The sequence below is a fragment of the Xenopus laevis genome, chromosome 7L, assembly GCF_017654675.1.
Source record: "Xenopus laevis strain J_2021 chromosome 7L, Xenopus_laevis_v10.1, whole genome shotgun sequence".
Taxonomy (NCBI): domain Eukaryota; kingdom Metazoa; phylum Chordata; class Amphibia; order Anura; family Pipidae; genus Xenopus; species Xenopus laevis.
In genome coordinates this window covers 7,811,613-7,831,953 of record NC_054383.1, presented here as the reverse complement: position 1 = coordinate 7,831,953, position 20,341 = coordinate 7,811,613, and the positions used below count along the sequence as shown (strand labels likewise).

Here is a 20,341-nt window from a genome sequence, read left to right as displayed (position 1 = left end):
ACAGGTATGAGATCTATTATACAGAAATCAATTATCCAGAAATAAAACATTCTTATTTTTGATTGATTTGCTTTTTTTTTTGTATCTTTAATAATAAGAAATGAACTGTACTTGATAGTAAGTAAGACATGTTTAGGTGAGTATCTTAGTATTTAAATGCTTTGCGTTTATTGGCCAGATTATTGTTCGGGTTTCAAACCGAACAGGTGGCAACCCTATCCTCACCTTATACTGTCCCTGTTTGACCCTGGTTTTACTTGCTGTGTGACCCTCCTCCTGCTTCACCACCCACCTGCACCCATCAACACCCACCTGCACCCCCCAACACCCACCTGCACCCATCTACACCCACCTGCACCCCCCAACACCCCAGGGTAACACAATGCAAATATTGTAGGCTCAAGACACGAGATCAAGTGGAAACCAGAGAGACACTGGCTGCTGATTGTAGGAAGAATCACCATATTCTAATATAGCAAAACTAGGTTTACTCGAGGCTGCATTTGCCCTTGAAATGAACCATATCCCTTAATTTAAATAAACACGCTTATTCTCATTTATCAAACTGTTTCCATTGTACATCATTCTGCACAGAGCTGCTGCTTATCTACAAGTTTATATGTATGTATGTATATATTATGTCTGTGGAAACAGCCTTGCGTCTCCCCCTGCAAAGGTGAACCAAAGAATAAGCGCTAGAGGCCAATGGAAGGGCGCCCCCTAGCGGTCACATTACTAAAGCATCTCACAGGGAGGGAGAAACCAATAAACAGAGGGGGTGGAAGGATTAGAGAATTGTCAGTCAGATGTTGGCTGTTTATATTCTGCCCCATGCCAGTCACATCTCTGCTGTCCCATTAGGGCGCCGCACAGGCAGGAGGCAAATTCATTGTCCCTATCACCCCCGGGGCACTGGCTGTATAACCCTCTCCCCGCTGCTCTCCCCCTCGCGTCCCTCTCTGTCCTCCCCCTTGTGCTGCAGTTGCTGTGGCGGTGCCTGCGGTGATTTAGGAAGGAATGCTCCCCCTCCCCTTCCAGCCCTCCAGCTCCTTCCCTCAGCGCGTCACTGTGATGTGCTCCTCTCCCCCAAAACTCCTCTCACACTCATCTCCTCCATTCCCTCCTCTTGCTGCTGCCTCAGTCTCTCTCTAGCTGTGCCCTGTCCCTGTGCCACCTTCCCCTTCTTCTCTCCCCGCTCAGCTCTATGATGTGACTCTTCCTTCCATCCTCCCCCATCTCTGAGTCTGGTCCTCCCCCTCCTTCCCTGTGTCAGTTGTGCAGTGCAGAGCAATGAATCCCTTACTGACTCCCAACATGCTCCTGCTCTCCTCAGATCCCCCCCTACAGACAGGGGAGAGCCCCTCATCTCCCCCCCAGGGCTCCCTGCTGCTGGGGGGTTCCTATGCTCCAACCGGAGGGGCCAGCGCTTTACACAATGATTTTGGCTCCAACATCAACGTCCTGAAGACCCTGAACCTCCGATTCCGTTGCTTCTTGGCCAAGGTGCATGAGCTGGAACGAAGAAACCGTTCCCTTGAGAGGGCGCTGGAGCGAGCGCAAGGGGCAGGACCTATAACCAGGGACCAGGCTGTACAGACTGGATTTGTGGGACCCATCTTGCCTCCACCATTATTGGGGCTCACTCGTCCCTGCCCTGCGCCTCCCCCCCAGCCATGGGTATATGGAGCTCACAGGCTGGGGACCCGGTGTGAAGTTGCCTCGGGGAGCGGAGCATACTGGGGACACTCAGATGGAGTTGGGGTTCAGATTGACACAATCACCCCAGAAATCCGAGCTCTTTACAATGTGCTGGGCAAGGTGAAGCGAGAGCGAGATGCATACAAGCAGAGGTATGACACATATACTTATATAATACACAAAAGCCATGAATATCATAAATTATATCCTTATAAATGGTGACTAGTGATGTCATCAGTTATAAACGGTAAGTAGTGATGTCATTTTTGTCATATGACTCACTAAAACTTGAGTATTATAATAAATAAAGTACCTCTTGTTGGAAAATATGAGGATATTAGAAGTAACCTCAAAGTTACATGACCTGTATAAAAGCACTCAGCCTTTGGCCTCGTACTTTTATATGGTCATGCAACTCCTCGTGACTTATAATATCCTTATATTTTACAATAAGGGGTACTTTATTCACTATATAATAAACAAAATCTATGAATATCTTGTAAATTATATCCTTATAAAGGGTGAGTTCTGATGTCATTTCTGTCATGACTCACTAAAACTTGTGTATTATAATAAATAAAGTACCCCCAGTTGCAAAATATGAGGATATTAGAAGTTACCTCGGAGTTCCATGACCTGTATGAAAACACTCGGCCTTCGGCCTCCTGTTTTTATATGGTCATGAAACTCCTCGGTAACTTATAATATCCTCATATTTTACAAGAGGGGGTACTTTATTCACTATATAAACATCTTTTAGTGATGTTATCAGTTATGAACGGAGCTTAGTGAGGTCATTTTTGTCACATGACTCACTTAAACTCGTGTATTATAATAAATAAAGTACCCCCAGTTGCAAAATATGAGGATATTAGAAGTAACCTTGGAGTTCCATGACCTGTACAAAAACACTCGGCCTCCTGTTTTTATATGGTCATGAAACTCCTTGGTAACTTATAATATCCTTATATTTTACAAGAGGGGGTACTTTATTCACTATATAATATGTAGTGCTTAGTGCATTGTCATTTTGTAGTGTAGTGTGCACCTGCACTTGAACAGACTTCATTTAGACTGTAAGCCCTACGGGGTAGAGTCCTCCATCCTTTTGTCTCACTTAATCTGTATTGTATTTATATTTTACATTTATGTGAATTGTATTTCTAATAATTCACTTATTGTTACTTATTGCACTGACCCCTTGTATGTTACTACAAATTCATTGTTTAGCTGTACAGTGCTTTTATATAGAGAGAGAGAGAGAGAGAGAGAGAGAGAGAGAGAGAGCAAAGAAATCCGCACTCATAGGTCTTTTGTGAAGAAAAAAATGGGTTAATTCAACGTTTCGGCTCTGAGCCTCGAGCCGTCATCAGGAGTATGGAGTATATATACACAAAAAAGATGAGTACCAAAAAGCCTTACAAAGTAATGGAACAGCCCATCAACAAGAGCAGAAGAACCCCAAATGGATCTCTAGGTCTAGGTCTGTTTAAAGGGCACCGCATGGGATATCTAAACAGCACTAAATATTGCCCTGCATGCACTTCTAGGTTTAATACAAGACCCGTACATTTCATGCCTGTGACTTCCTGCTGTGTCATACACTGTAGAAAGTGACTCACTAACAATCCAAACAGTTGTTTCCTGGGGTGGCGGAAAGGCAGCTCTTAAAGTGTATATTCACATTTATTGTGTTCAATTTGCGTGTCCTAGAGTGCGGTTCTTTATGGAATTCTATGATAACAAATTTTGATCCAGCACCCACCATCAAATTAACAGATCCGGATCAGAGTGCGGCTGCCTATGCTGAATTATATATATATATATATATATATATATATATATATATATATATATATATATATAGTGCCTGCAAGTTTGGTGTAAATTTGTTAATTATTGATGGATGAATTTGACGCACGACAATTTTTACAGGAACAACAATTTTTACATGCACAACGTTTTTTGTCCAAATACTTTAAAGTCAATGGTCGTCAAAATAATTTTGTTGTGTAGCCATGGGGGCAGCCATTCAAGCACAGGATACACAGTATATAACAGATAAATACTACTATAGTTTATATAAACAAGCTGCTGTGTAGCCATGGGGGCAGCCACTCAAGCACAGGATACACAGTAGATAACAGATAAGTACTACTATAGTTTATATAAACAAGCTGCCGTGTAGCCAGGGGGGCAGCCATTCAAGCACAGGATACACAGTAGATAACAGATAAGTACTACTATAGTTTATATAAACAAGCTGCTGTGTAGCCATGGGGGCAACCATTCAAGCACAGGATACACAGTAGATAACAGATAAGTACTACTATAGTTTATATAAACAAGCTGCTGTGTAGCCATGGGGGCAGCCATTCAAGCACAGGATACACAGTAGATAACAGATACGTACTACTATAGTTTATATAAACAAGCTGCTGTGTAGCCATGGGGGCAGCCATTCAAGCAGAGGATACACAGTAGATAACAGATAAATACTACTATAGTTTATATAAACAAACTGCTGAGTAGCCATGGGGGCAGCCATTCAAGCACAAGATACACAGTAGATAACAGATAAGTACTACTATAGTTTATATAAATAAGCTGCTGGGTAGCCATGGGGGCAGCCATTCAAGCACAGGATACACAGTAGATAACAGATAAGTACTACTATAGTTTATATAAACAAGCTGCTGTGTAGCCATGGGGGCAGCCATTCAAGCACAGGATACACAGTAGATAACAGATAAGTACTACTATAGTTTATATAAACAAGCTGCTGTGTAGCCATGGGGGCAGCCATTCAAGCACAGGATACACAGTAGATAAGTGCAGAAGAATCCCATTGTATACTACAGAGCTTATCTGTTATCTCCTGTGTAACCTGTGCCTTTTCTCCTTTTTCAGCTTTGAATGGCTGACCACATTACTACACAGCAGCTTGTTTATATAAACTATAGTTGTTTTTCTAAAGCAAGTTTTACCAGTGCAGATCAACAGTACATTATATTGTAAGTACTTCAATACACATTCAGTTTTTGGTGTAAATCTGCATAGAAGAGCTACCTCTGGCCTTCATTTCAACAGCCCTGATTTATATATGTTCAGATTTATTACCCTGAATATATAACTGTTGTAAGAATAGCATGGCACTTCTTGCTTTCAGCATTACTCTTCAGTACACAGGGTAGTTTACTCTTTCCTGGTGTCTCTACGAGTCTGTCTGTATGTACATGAGAAACCTGTCAATCACTGGAGGGGCGTGGTACTCCCACCTAGTCTAAGTATCCTCTGACAGCAATAGCCACAGGAGCTGCAGTATGACATTAGCTGGAGGCTGTGATATAAAGTGTTGCTGACACCATCTTGCCATATTATATGCAGTATCCCATAATCCCTGACACTATCTTGCCTTACTGTCCCATATCTGCTTGGCTCTTGAGGTGAAAATTGTTAACAAGTTTATAAAATCTGCCTGCAAAGAGATTATTTGCAACCAGTCTTTGTGGACTTCTGGGGCCTTTTTTGGTAACTCTTCTGACCTTTATAAAACCATTTCTCATTTAGCATTGATGTTATCAGTTCCTTTTTTATGATTTAATCCCTCCTCTAGTTCCCTAGTCTCATCACAGAGCTATATCGTTCATCAGTCACACAGGCCTCACTCCCACACATTATTCTGGCTCCTCACAGCACAAACTCCTCAGCCCTTACTGTACTGACTGGCTCCTCACAGCACAAACTCCTCAGCCCTTACTGTACTGACTGGCTCCTCACAGCACAAACTCCTCAGCCCTTACTGTACTTACTGGCTCCTCACAGCACAAACTCCTCAGCCCTTACTGTACTGACTGGCTCCTCACAGCACAAACTCCTCAGCCCTTACTGTACTTACTGGCTCCTCACAGCACAAACTCCTCAGCCCTTACTGTACTTACTGGCTCCTCACAGCACAAACTCCTCAGCCCTTACTGTACTGACTGGCTCCTCACAGCACAAACTCCTCAGCCCTTACTGTATTGATTGGCTCCTCAAAGCACAAACTCCTCAGCCATTACTGTATTGATTGGCTCCTCACAGCACAAACCCCTTAGCCCTTATTGTACTGACTGGCTACTAACAGCACAAATTCCTCAGCGATTACTGTACTAACTGGCTACTCACGGCACACATTTTTCAGCAGTTACTGTACTAACTGGCAAGATACTTGGAGCCTTTATTAAATATACATGGCAACAATCTGGATACAGCGACGTTTCAGGCCCTCTTTGGCCCGCAAAGAGGGCCTGAAACGTTGTTGTATCCAGATTGTTGCCATGTATATCTAATAAAGGCTTTTTATTCACAATACGGACTGATGATGTACTTCAAGTATCTTGCAATATGTGAATGGATGGTGGCCATTAATTGCACGTGCACTGGAAATTCTCCTTTAAAAAGGTAAAAGTGGAACTGAATCAATCAAGTTTACACTGTACTTACTGGCTCCTCGCGGCAAATACTTTTCAGCCCTTACTGTTCTCACTGGCACCTCATGGCACGTGTCCGTGATTTACCTCAAACATGACCAGCATTTACCTCAAATGTCCTCCTTAGACCTATTGGCCCGTGACACTGTCAGTCAAACCTTTGCTGCTATGGAGGATTACATTTGGATTTCCCACTACTTTTCACTTTTTTGCTTTTTAGGAAAAGTCTTATTTGTGGAAAAATTGTATTTAATATTTTTTATATTAATTTGATGCATCAACATCACAGGGCATGTGTTACACTGGTAAACAGACTGTATTTAGCTGTAAAATAAAAAGGTTCCTCTTTATATGCTTTCCCTGTGTATGAGTGGCGGGAATGCTGGTGACCAATGGGTGCTGCCAGAAGCCTTTTGCCTTTATGTAAAGAGTAGTTCTTCTTAATATCCATTTAAGGTATGAGGTGCCAGTCAGTACAGTAAGGGCTGAGGAATTGTGTGGGAGTGAGAGATCAATAAGTCAGTCACAGTCAGTGTGTTTTGGTTGTCAGGGCCAGTGTTCTCAAACAACCAGTTAGCATTTGCAGTTGCAGTCTGGAATTATTGAAAATATATACAAACCACACAAAATAAATAGAAAGTTGCTTATGACTGGTCCATCTATAACATATCATGGTGGGCATTAATGGAGCACATGCAGCCTGTGTGGTTTTTAATGGTGAATATGTTACGGCCCCTGGTCATAATAGAAAAATGCCCTGGGTCCATCCCTGCCTGGATCCTTATTTTCTCATACTGTAGGTTCTATATTTAGCTGTGGTGTGTTTGTTGGCGGATAGATATCAGTTATTTTATTATCAGTTCCTTGTTGGATAATGCCTGTGTTCCCGTCTGCAGACCCTGGAGTCTCTGTAGCCTCTGTATCAAAAGCACTTACTGCCTGAGACACCACCTCTCCCTCCTGTGATATCTACAAGAGTTGTGTGCAGTGCTTTACAAATACAGACCTACATTTTGCATTCAGAAAGAGGAACAAAAAGATTCGTTGTGCAGCAAATTATTTTTGACCACACCCATTTTTGTGCCCACACCCCTAATTACCATGTCCATTTTACAAAATTTGCCAGGTTATGAAAGTTTGAACACATTTCTGTGGTTTTTCTGTGTTATCATAGTTTCACTAATGAAGGTGAATTGCTGTGAGTCTAACTTCTTATCTGTTACAAAAGTATTTTAAGTATCTGCCAAGAGCCAATTAAGTTAGAGACTTTGTTTCTTTTTCTGGCTGTTCAGTGAAGCAGATCAGGACTTATCAGTACAAATCCGGGACTGCGGGTTGAGCTGTCAAAAGCAGGACTGTCCCGCACTTTTAAAGTGGTAGCATGCACCATTATTTAACAGGCAGACAAAAGTGCCCCATCCCAAGTTACATAGTTAATAAGTTGGGTTGGAACCCCATTGCACACACACACACATATATATATATATATATATATATATATATATATATATATATATATATATAGTGAATAAAGTACCCCCTCTTGTAAAATATAAGGATATTATAAGTTACTGAGGGTTCATGACCATATAAAAACACGAGGCCGAACTCCAGGTCATGGAACTCCGAGGTAACTTCTAATATTCTCATATTTTACAACTGGGGTACTTTATTTATTATAATACACAAATTTCAGTGAGTCATGTGACAAAAATGACATCAGAACTCACCGTTTATAAGGATATTATTTACAAGATATTCATAGCTTTTGTGTATTATAAGGATATAATTTACAGGATATTCATGGCTCTTGTGTATTATTACTCCTATATCCCATTTTAGCTATGTGCAATAAGCTGTACGCTGTCCACTTTCTGTATAACTATACACTGTCTCCTTCCCTGTGTTTAAATGTATACCCTCGGCGCAGCAGTTTCCTTCTGTGTAACATAACCATGTACACACAGCACTTTCTGTTAAAAATATTCTCTGTATGTCTATAAATACTGAACAGACAGCCCAGTCTCACTGTCTGTGTAACATTATACTGCACACACAGCATTCTCTGTGCCATTTTCACTACACTCACTACTTTCTTTGAGTGTAGAAAATACTGTTCATATAACCCTTTTTTCTGTGTAAAGCTGCCTGTGAGAGACACTCACCCTGGCGGTCTAGTGGGCTGGTGGGGACACCCGCTGCGCCATCGGCGGGGACACCTGCCATGCTGCTCCCCATCCTCTTCTGTGCCGGTTCCTGTGATCCTGACCCCTGCCTTGTAAATGACTATTCTAAAATCTGTATTCTGACCCGTGCCTGTCTGACTCTGATTGTATTCCGCCTGCCCCAACCTGGCCTGGTTTTGACTACGCTTTCTGCCTGCTCCTTGAACTGTGACCTTCTGCCCAAAGAGTTTGCTAAAGATTGTGCCCCTTTGCTCGTCCAGAATCCTTAGCTTGGCTCCTCTCTTTATAAGACCTGGCGGCATCCAATTACCCGAGGGCTCCTTCCGAGGTGAAAGGCGGCTGCTAAAGACAGAAACAAGAGCCTAGACCAGGGATCTTAGCATTGGTTCTGGATTTTGGGTGCCGATCGTGACAATGCCATTTTGGCCCATCTAGATGGAGTTAACTGCGTATTGGATTGTGTTCTGGGTCCTTTCTGCTGGCAGTGGTGTAGTTAATGTACAGCTGGGCCCAGGCCTCTTGCCACTTTAACTTTGCTCCCCCCTCCAAATATATATTTTTTTGCACGGGTTTCAGACTTTCTATGTTAGGATACTGCCCAATGGCTGAATATTGCTAAGATATTTATCTTGGCCTGGTGTGAAAATCCTGTCATGTGAATATAGGATTGCCACTAGTGATTAGCGAAATTTTTCGCCAAGTTTTGCCATAGACTCCAGTGGTTGAACAAAACATTTTGCATGTCAAAAAAAATTTTCATGCATCAAAGCCGCCCAGAGACTGTTTTGTGAATTTTCAGCAAAGCAAAACAAGTCAGATTCGTCCATCACTAATTGCCACCATCCAGGTATTTTACTGGTCTGATACTTGATTCAAGTGTTGTTAAAACGGAAACAAGATAAAAATATAGGAAAGCTGGTATTTTTCTTCTAGAAAAGGTGGCAACCATGGGCAAGGATCATAATGACAGATTTCTCTAGGCCTCTGTTATAATCTCATTGCTGGGCTGTGGCAATGTTCCCTTCAATTTTTTAATAAAAAATGATTTTGCACGCACTTTTACAAAATTGGGTAAGTCAGAATTAGGGTTGCCATCTGCCCGGTTTTGACCTGGACAGCCCGTTTTTTTTGAAGGGCTGCCTGGGTCAAAACTGCCTGCCCAGTTTTCCAAATTAGGAAAACCAAGCAGGATTTCCTATAATTGATGTCCCGTCCCTGCTGCGTCATGGCCCGCCCCCTGCCCGGATTCCACGGGGCAAAAAGGTGGCAACCCTAGTCAGAATAAGTAAAAAATGGTGAATTTTCACACAAGCTTAGAAGGAACATTGACTAGGGACCTGACAGTCGAATAAGCTTGATATGTGGGAGGGAGATCAGGCAAAGATCAACTAATTTAGTAACATTGCTGGTTTAGGCCAAGCTTAAAGGGGTTGTTCACCTTTGAGATAACTTTTAGTATGATGTAGAGAGTGATATTCTGAGACAATTTGCAATTTGTATTCATTTTTTATTATTGGTTTTTTGAGTTATTTATCTTTTTATTTAGAAGCTCTTCAATATGCATCTGGTAACTAGGGTCCAAATGACCCTAGCAACCATGCAAGAGACTGGAATATGAATAGGAGAGGCCTAAAATACATTATACCAACTTTCATTCTTGAATGCCTAATACTGAATGCATCATTTTTATCCTGCCTTTTAGTGAAATATTACCCGGTGCTTAGCTGTGTTGTAGCCAGGCCCCAGTAGCTTTACTGCTTTGTAGGGATGCACCGAATCCGCTATTTTGGATTCGGCCGAACCCCCGAATCCTTTGCAAAAGATTTGACCAAATATTTGCATATGCAAAGTAGGTGTGGGTAGGGGAAAACATTTTTTACGTCCTTGTTTTGTGACAAAAAGTCACGTGATTTCCCTCCCGTCCCTAATTTGCATATTCAAATTAGGGTTCAGACGGCAGAAGAATTTGGCCGGAACCTGCTGAAAAAGGCCAAATCCTGGCTGAGCCCCGAACCGAATCCTGGATTCGGTGCATCTGTACTGCCTTGTACTGGTGGGAAATAAGGTTTAATCCCAACCAGACGCATACAATATCTACATGGAGGTTATTTGTTCTCTGTGTGGAATTTCTCTCACAACCCTAAAACATACCAGGTGGCCATGTGGCATTTGGGGAACTGCACCATAATGTGAGTGTGTGTGACAGAAAAATCATATTGTAGGCTAGGCAGGGACTGTGTATGTGTCAGCATTATATACACTGAGAATAATGGAGCTGAAGGCCATAGCTATGAAATGTTCTGTAATGTCTAACATATTGTGCACTATCCTGTGGAAAATATAAGAGTGCGGTCAGTACAGAGATGCTTATTTTTGCAGGTGGGAGGAGGAATACACAGCCCGTGTTCAGCTGCAGCAGAGGGTGACGGAACTAGATGAGGTGAGGAGAAATCACGCTGCCAGTCACATGATCTGCCCTGAATTTCTGTCAGAATGTTCATTTTCCTATGTGTCCTATCACTTGCTTGTTATTGACGCTGTCTCACTGTAACATCCCAGCACTGATTGCAGCTATCTAACAAGCCAATGTCCCTCGGTTAATCTCTCTTTTTTCTCTTTAATGTCACACAGAAACATAGACAGTATTTTTGTTCCGAAATGAACAATGCCGGGAATCCATGACTGGAAAGGGGTTATAAATAGAAGTAAATATTTAAAGGCGTATGTGGTAAAATGGTCAAAGTAACATCCAATAAGCAGGCTATGTTTAAGCCATAAAATGGGCATTTAGCGGGTGGCTTTTTTTTTTACTTTTTGGGTTGCAGTTCCAGTAATGTAAGCAAACATCTAATTGGTTGCTATGGGTTACCACATAAGTATTGAAAACCACAGGGCAGAAAAATAAACAAAACTAGGTTAATAAGTATTATATCATGGTGCCACTTTTATACTACACAAATACAATACATTTGGCTGGACAGTTTGTTTGGGTCCTTTTGTGGGACAAGCAGCCATTTTGATCTTATGTCCAAAAGGAACTGACCATTAGCAGATCTAACAGCCATATATATGTGTGCGTTACATGCAGAGGGCTGGACACATGGTGCATTCGTATGTACCCAGTGCTATAAGTTGTGTCAACATGTAAATAAGTCTCCTGCATTTTCTCCTCGTAGGAAGCCCAAGAATCTGCTTTATATCAGGAAGAACTGGCCATGAAAGTGAAGCAGCTGAAGGCTGAGCTGGTCGTCTTCAAAGGTTTAATGAGCAATGTGAGTTTATGATTCCCTGAGAAGATCTATTATCTAGGAACCCACATACATAACAATAAAATATACAGTAGCTCCATTCTCCAACTTGTCATCCCAGGTCTAACTTATTCAATTTGCTTTATTGGTTATACAGGTATGGGATCCGTTACCTGGAAATCCATTATCCAGAAAGCTCTGAATTACAGGAAGCCAGTCTCCCATACAGTCCATTTTAATCGAATAATTCAGATTTTTAACATTGATTTAAATTTTCCCTGTAGTAATAAAACCATACATAATACTTGATCCAAACTAAGATGTAATTCATCCTTATTGGATGGAAGGGAACAAAACAAATTGAAGGGAGAACGCGTATACTTTTTGAATTAAGCGACATTTCCAACAGATGAGGGAGATGAGCCACTAAGTTTTGGACCAATGAGGTCTATTGGTTGGTGTACTTGTGTGGCTATTAAGGGGAAGGCTTGCAGGTGCTGCTAGGCAGGACACACCAGTAGGGATTAATATGCGTCTGAGAGGACAAAGTCTTATAAATATAAAGATAGCTCCTCTATAAGGCCAAAATCCAACAAACTGCCCAATCTCAGTGGTATCACTGTAATGTGGTGTAACTCCCATCATGACTTCTACCTTCACTCTGTGGTGGGCAAGTGAACGCTGCAAACCCATTGGATTTAAACCAAAAACTAGAATTAACGTCCCCATGCATTTTGATGCTTCCGAGGGTGACACATGACCCAGGAACCACTACTGTTCTATTCATCAAACCAAAAAGCCTATAGAAAATGAACCATGGGTGTTTGGTATCAGAGCTTATACTTAATAAAACCATTCAAGTGAATTGTGAAGGCCACTACTATTAAAAATTAGGGGCTGGATAACCTTAATAGGAATTGTAGAACTGACTGATATGTTTTCTGACCTCTCACTTTCTCCTTTACTAACCAAGTAAGCCATCGGTGAGATAATTCCAGCAGCCAGGTCGGGTTACATAAAAATGCAAACATTATAATAGCATTTTTAAAAAATATTCTTTTAGTAATCAACAAAACATTAACCCTTGACTTCATAGAATCCACTGTGCTGTGCCCTGTATACTATAATGAAGAAGGCATGCTTTTAATAAACCTTATGCTCATTTCCTGCCCTCTCTATCTATCTTTGACTCTTAGAACCTGACCGACCTGGACACCAAAATCCAGGAGAAGGCCATGCGGGTGGATATGGATATTTGCCGCAGAATTGACATCACAGCAAAGCTGTGTGATGTGGCTCAACAAAGAAGCTGTGAGGACATGATAAATATGCTACAGGTGTGTACTGGAGAAAATCATCTCCTGTATGAAGTAAGACTGTTTATCCCTTCAGTTGTGGCCCTTTTGTTGCTGGCAGTTTGGGCAGTATGGATATAAAGCATTACCACTTTCCATTTTGCCCTGCTTTCTCCCTCTTGCCATACTGTTGCTGTCTTGATTTATTGCCACCATCTTGTCCTTTTATAGCTTCTACCCCCACCAACCTCCCATTCTTTTTATCTATGACTGCTACTTACTAAAGGGTGTAATGTAGTAAAAGGTATAACCTTTGGTTCTAGTAACCCATACAACAAATTGCTTTAAAACTGTGGGTTACCTGGTTATTACTTCCAACTTTATGTGAGGCCCAGGACAATTGTCCCCTATTCACACCCTCTTAAAGGGATACTGTCATGGGAAAACATGTTTTTTTTCCAAAATGTATCAGTTAATAGTGATTCTCCAGCAGAATGCTGCACTGAAATCAGTTTCTCAAAAGTGCAAACAGATTTTTTGACATGTTGTCAGTTTCCCAGCTGCACCCAGTCATGTGATTTGTGCTCTGATACTCTCCAGTCACTCTTTACTGCTGTACTGCAAGTTGGAGTGATATCGCCCCATCTTTTCCCCCCTCCCAGCAGCCGAACAATAGAAAAATTGGAAGGTAACCAGTTAGCAGCTCCCTAACACAACATAACAGCTGCCTCAGTAATAAAAATCCAGGCCCCACTGCGACATATTGTTATATTGAGTAGGAGAAACAACAGCCTGCCAGAAAGCAGTTCCATCCTAAAGTGCTGGCCCTTTCTGAAAGCACATGACCAGGCAAAATGACCTGAGATGCACCTACACACCAATATTACAACTAAAATACACTCTCTGATTCAGGAATAAAATTTTATATTGTAGAGTGAATTGTTTGCAGTGTAAACAGTGTCATTTAGAAATAAAAACTACGTCATAAAATCATGACAGAATCTCTATAAAGACAGCTCTTGCTGCAGTATTCCCAGAGGCTTCCCCCTGATGGCAGCCATGAAGCTGGAAATGAAACTACAAGAATATTAAGATGGATTGCAATATCATGTAGTGTAGGCCCATGTACAACATTCCGAAACAACATTTCAAAGGGGTACTTCCTGTTTAAGGTTGGCTTTTGCCCCACCATTAAATTTCACAGTTTTTTTGAGAGATTGTTTTTTAAAATTCCGTTGTTGCTCAGCGTTGATGATGCAGGGATCAGTTCTTGTGCTGGGGCAGTTGGAATGATTGTTAGTGTTTTCCTGCATCTTTGCCATGCTAAGATCATTCCACGCAGTGTCACGGGTTTCAGCCCCCAAGGATGGGTGTATTTGTTTATAAAACACTAAGCATAGTCAGCCAAGCTATAAATGTACATGTGTTTTTCAGATAAAGGGTGATTGATCCTACCCTGTGTCTTGTGAGATACTAGAGGGCTCATTTACAAAATAAGGGGGATGGTTAGGTGTAGAATGGCATTTGTTCCCACAATGCCCCCTGCCAACCTTTTTTTGCACCTAGGATTTCAGTGTGTCAGTTTTGAAGGCAAGGCATTACACAACATCACACACACAATCATTTGGCACCAAGGGTTCCTAAATAAAATCATTTATTGGCCTGAACAGGTGTTGTACAGATTTCACACATGTGCTACAACTACTCACTCACCCAAACCTCAGGAGGAAACTTCGGGCGTCTTTGGAAAGCCGAAGCGATCCGAGTGCCATCCCGCCATCGATTTACATTCTAGCCGACGGGAAGGCAGTTTGCGGAGATTAGTCGCCTGAAGAAGAAGCGATTTGTCTCGACTTATCTCTCTAAATAGCAGCATGTGTCACTCTTTACTGCTGTACTGCAAGTTGGAGTGATATCGCCCCATCTTTTCCCCCCTCCCAGCAGCCGAACAATAGAAAAATTGGAAGGTAACCAGTTAGCAGCTCCCTAACACAACATAACAGCTGCCTCAGTAATAAAGATCCAGGCCCCACTGCGACATATTGTTATATTGAGTAGGAGAAACAACAGCCTGCCAGAAAGCAGTTCCATCCTAAAGTGCTGGCCCTTTCTGAAAGCACATGACCAGGCAAAATGACCTGAGATGCACCTACACACCAATATTACAACTAAAATACACTCTCTGATTCAGGAATAAAATTTTATATTGTAGAGTGAATTGTTTGCAGTGTAAACAGTGTCATTTAGAAATAAAAACTACGTCATAAAATCATGACAGAATCTCGATAAAGACAGCTCTTGCTGCAGTATTCCCAGAGGCTTCCCCCTGATGGCAGCCATGAAGCTGGAAATGAAACTACAAGAATATTAAGATGGATTGCAATATCATGTAGTGTAGGCCCATGTACAACATTCCGAAACAACATTTCAAAGGGGTACTTCCTGTTTAAGGTTGGCTTTTGCCCCACCATTAAATTTCACAGTTTTTTTGAGAGATTGTTTTTTAAAATTCCGTTGTTGCTCAGCGTTGATGATGCAGGGATCAGTTCTTGTGCTGGGGCAGTTGGAATGATTGTTAGTGTTTTCCTGCATCTTTGCCATGCTAAGATCATTCCACGCAGTGTCACGGGTTTCAGCCCCCAAGGATGGGTGTATTCTTTTATAAAACACTAAGCATAGTCAGCCAAGCTATAAATGTACATGTGTTTTTCAGATAAAGGGTGATTGATCCTACCCTGTGTCTTGTGAGATACTAGAGGGCTCATTTACAAAATAAGGGGGATGGTTAGGTGTAGAATGGCATTTTTTCCCACAATGCCCCCTGCCAACCTTTTTTTGCACCTAGGATTTCAGTGTGTCAGTTTTGAAGGCAAGGCATTACACAACATCACACACACAATCATTTGGCACCAAGGGTTCCTAAATAAAATCATTTATTGGCCTGAACAGGTGTTGTACAGATTTCACACATGTGCTACAACTACTCACTCACCCAAACCTCAGGAGGAAACTTCGGGCGTCTTTGGAAAGCCGAAGCGATCCGAGTGCCATCCCGCCATCGATTTACATTCTAGCCGACGGGAAGGCAGTTTGCGGAGATTAGTCGCCTGAAGAAGAAGCGATTTGTCTCGACTTATCTCTCTAAATAGCAGCATGTGTCTTTGCCCTTATGGTACTAGATGCAGAATAAAAGTAGCAAATGGCATGCCAAGTTTGCTTATTTGCTTGTGCTGGACAGCCAATCAATGGGAAACTTGCACATACAGAATTACTCGTGCCTCTGTTATTAGGATGGGCTTTGCCTCTTACGGTGCCTTGATCTGACACAGGTCTCAGTTTTAATCAGTAAATTAGTGCCACAATGTGTTTATTTGTTCTGCTCTATCCACTCTGCTTTATTTCCTCTTGACCCACTTCCATATGTATTGGTCTCTATATTTCTCCCCCTATTACGCTTCCTTTTGATTTTGTGATGTCTCTTTTTATTCCCTTCTGCCTTCTCAGATACTTTCCCTTTCTCTCTTGAGTCTCATTGTCTCCTTTTCTCTTCTTTTTTCCCTGCTCTTCTCTCTCTCTGATTCCTCCTATGTCCCCAGACTGTTCATCTCTCTCCTATGAAGGTTTTGGGGAGAAGGAAAGAGAGGAAACCGGCTACTGATGATGAGACTTCAGTCTGTGAGAGCGAGAGTGCAAGAGGGGGAGATGAGGATGAAAGTACAGCCATGAGTATAAATGAGGAAATGCAACGAATGCTCAATCAGCTGTGAGTAACCACCATCCAACAGCAAGATGGGGGCACAGGCTTTCAGCATTTGAAAAGTGACGTACATAAGGACTGGAATCCGTTTAGATGCTGCAAATATGAATTATAACAATATGTTGCAGTCATATATAATTAATGATTTGGAGTCCCTTCTGAGGCTAGGGGCCCTACAATATAACAGTCACTGATCTAGCCCTCACTTTCCTCCATTTCATAGGCGGGAGTGTGATTTTGAGGACGACTGTGACAGTCTTGCGTGGGAGGAGACCGAGGAAACCCTCTTATTGTGGGAGGATTTTTCTGGATACGCCATGTCTGCAGTGGAGACTCAGGGGGAGGTAAGTATCTTCAGAGTCTGCAAAACCCTTGTCTCAAATACCAGGACACCCCCTTAGTTAGTATTAGTGGTGCTGCCATTGTCTAGCTTCTTTCAAGAAGACCACTATGCTTTTCACTGGGTATACTTATTAATTTCACCTTACCCATTAAACTTTAGAAAGTTCTCTCAGTACATAGATATTTCCATCACTAGGTGTGTAACCTGTTCCTTTTAGTGGAAAGCAAAAACCTTCTATCCATTTGGGTAAAAGCAACACCCATATGTTCAAGCTTATCATCAGCCCAGGACTTGCTTCTTCTAACCTTCCAGAAGAAGCAAGTCCATGTGTCTGCCCCCGCCATTTAGGGCTTGAACCTTAAATACAATAGCCTAAAAGCATCAGTCTACTTTCAGGTATCATTTACAAAAATGCCATATTTAAAACTGCCACCTATTATGTGAATCTGTTCATTCACAGTAGTGCTGCACGGGTTCGCTCAAACCCTGCAGCTCAGGTGGATTTGGGTTAATATCCTACTAAACAGGTGGGTTACAGGTCCCTTACAAAGAGCGTCTTTTCAGACATTATCTCTGTTATCAAAGACAGATACAAGTACCTTCTGGTTTGTGAGTTAGGTTGAGCTTAACTTGTGCATGTCCTGTTCTTCACTTATATATTCCAGAGTATTTACATGGGTACAGAGCTCTGATTATATGTACTTTCTGTCCCTGAGCCACCCTTTTCACCTTGGTCATGCATAGAATGGGTGGGTTGACATAAAAGCCAGTAAGGGATGGTTTCCCTTTGTTTTGATCACTATGGAGAGTCATTAGGAGGTTGTTTGTCCTTTAGAGGGAGCCCTTAATCCATCAAATGAATGTATACTGCTTCCTGTGACCTTAAAGGAACAGTTTAGCGTAAAAATAAAAACTGGGTAAATAGATAGGCTGTGCAAAATAAAAAAATGTTTCTAATATAGTTAGTTAGCCTAAAATGTAATGTATAAGGGCTGGCGTGACTGGATGTCTAACATAATAGAACAGAAATCCAACTTCCTGCTTTTCAGCTTCAGATTTAGTCAGTGACTTTAGGGGGGCCCACATGGGACATAACTGTTCAGTGAGTTTGCAATTGATCCTCAGCATTCAGCTCAGATTCAAGAGCAAACTGTTATGACCCATGTGGCCCCCTGCCTGGTAACCAATCAGTGGAAACCAAGAGAGCTGAAAAGCAGGAAGTAGTGTTCTGGCTATTATGTTACACATCCACTCACTCCAGTCTTTATACATTACATTTTTGGCTAATTAACTATATTGAAAATGTTTTTAATTTATCTATTTGCCCAGTTTATTCCATTTTCCATTAATAATGTGGCCAGTAACCCGCTGATGCCAGGGATACACAGATGTAGTTCTTTTCTTGAACTCTGTCTTCTTCTATGTCCCAGACACAGGAGGACAGTCTGGAAGAGGTGATAAAAGACACGGAATCGGTGTTCAAGAATCGAGAAAAGGAATATCAGGAAACAATCGACCAGATAGAGGTGAGAGAGAATGATGGATTTGAGCTAGGAGAGAACCCATCTGCTTTAATGGGGGAGAAAGGGAAAAGAAAGAGAGGGGAACAGCTGAAATGAAAAAACTAGATAGATAGATAGATAGATAGATAGATGGATAGATAGATAGATAGATGGACAGATCATATCCATATCAACCAATCGTCAGATTCTGGTAATTTGCAGTTAGATTAAAGAAAGTAATCTGATTGGTTGTAGTGAGTTACTGGATTGGGCAAACTATTGTTTTATTTTATTATTGGCCACTTCCCCAAGTGCAAGAACACTAATAAACACTTATTGAAATCAGACATACCAATTATAAATCAATTTGCAATTATCAAATTTAGCCTTTCTGGTGTGTCAGGGCCAATGTTAAGGTTTAGCAAGAGGAGGGGCATAGAATGCATTGCTTGTGTGCCCAGAAGGTCAAGGAACTACCAGTCAGAGGATCAAAAGAATGCAGCATCCTGATAAACAAAATAAAAAAACAAATAAACAAATAAATCAGCACCTTCCCATATCATTGTACCAGAAGATATATGGATGAGGTGGAGAGCAGTAAATGCACACACTATCCTGACTGGGTGCCCAGCCTGAATGACCGAAATGGTAAACATTTACATTAAAGTCAGTGGGCGTTTTTTCATGCGCCATTTTTCAAACCAGTGCAACATAGTTTGGAATGGGAGGGCCACTAATATAAAGAGCGACTGTACCCAAACCCAGAAAATGGTGGGAAAAATTGCCCCTTTTAACCTTGTAACCGTCAGTTTCTCATATATACATATAAACGAAACAAGCAGGATGTTATTAATGTATGGAAATCTGCACCGGAAATTTAGCACCAAGGAAGCACAAGGGCAGCACATCCATAAAGGGATTTCATTTGAACAAGGACAGAAGGCTGCAAGAACAGCAGATATACTGGAGGTCTCAACACCCTTTATCCAGCTAAAAATAACTGCAGATAAGTTGCCCTTATTATTTTGCAGCATGCCGCCATCTACTGGTCTTACTAGATGGGGCTGCTGTGCTACTTCCAATGGCCTGAGCTTCTTAAAAGCGTTGTTCACCTTTAAGTTAATTTTTAGTATATTATGGAATGGCCAATTCTAAGCAACCTATCAATTGGTCTTCATTATTTTTTATAGTTTTTAAATGATTCTTTTTCTAACTCTTTCTAGCATTCAAATGGAGGTCACTGACCCTATTAAAAAAACAAATGCTCTCTAAGGCTACAAATATCTTGTTGTTGCTACTTTTTATTACTCATCTTTTTAATCAGGCCTCTCCTATTCATATTCCAGTCTCTTATTCAAATCAGTGCATGGTTTCTAGGGTAATTTTGACCCTAGCAACCAGATTGCTGGAATTGCAAACTGGCGAGCTGCTGAATAAAAAAGCTAAACACCTCAAAAAACACAAATGATAAACAATTAAACCATTTGCAAATTGTCTCAGACTATCACTCTCTACATCATACTACATACTAACAGTTAATTTAAGGGTCACGGTACAAGCTCAGATTCAGGGAGATTAGCCGCCCAGAGACAAATCTCCTCATCTTTGGGACGACCTGCCTCCCGCCGGCTAGAATGTAAATCGCCGGCGGGATGGAACTTGGAGCAGTTAGTTTTCCGAAGTCGCTCAAAATTTCCTCGTGGGGCAACTTCGAGAGACTTCGGAAAACAAAAGCGATCTGAGTGCCATCTCACCAGCAATTTACATTCTAGCCGACGGGAGTCAGTTCGGGGAGATTAGTCACCCGAAGAAGAGGAGATTTGTCGCTGAGCGTGTGCCC

At 41.6% G+C, this 20,341-nt stretch overlaps 1 protein-coding gene across 2 annotated transcripts in view; it reads left to right on the top strand.

Moving 5' to 3' along the window:
- The first annotated feature begins 900 nt into the window (after positions 1 to 900).
- The window catches only part of iffo1.L (intermediate filament family orphan 1 L homeolog), a 29,118-nt gene continuing 9,677 nt past the window's right edge, over positions 901 to 20,341 (top strand). The window contains exons 1-7 of one of the 2 annotated variants that reach the window (XM_018225056.2): positions 901 to 1,850; positions 10,736 to 10,796; positions 11,533 to 11,628; positions 12,801 to 12,941; positions 16,520 to 16,662; positions 16,880 to 17,000; positions 18,430 to 18,525. In XM_018225056.2, the coding sequence (XP_018080545.1) occupies positions 1,291 to 1,850; positions 10,736 to 10,796; positions 11,533 to 11,628; positions 12,801 to 12,941; positions 16,520 to 16,662; positions 16,880 to 17,000; positions 18,430 to 18,525 (1,218 nt within the window). In that variant the 5' untranslated portion in view covers positions 901 to 1,290. Of the gene's footprint in view, positions 1,851 to 10,735; positions 10,797 to 11,532; positions 11,629 to 12,800; positions 12,942 to 16,495; positions 16,663 to 16,879; positions 17,001 to 18,429; positions 18,526 to 20,341 lie in introns of both variants that reach the window. The other variant, XM_018225055.2, reaches the window with a different exon arrangement.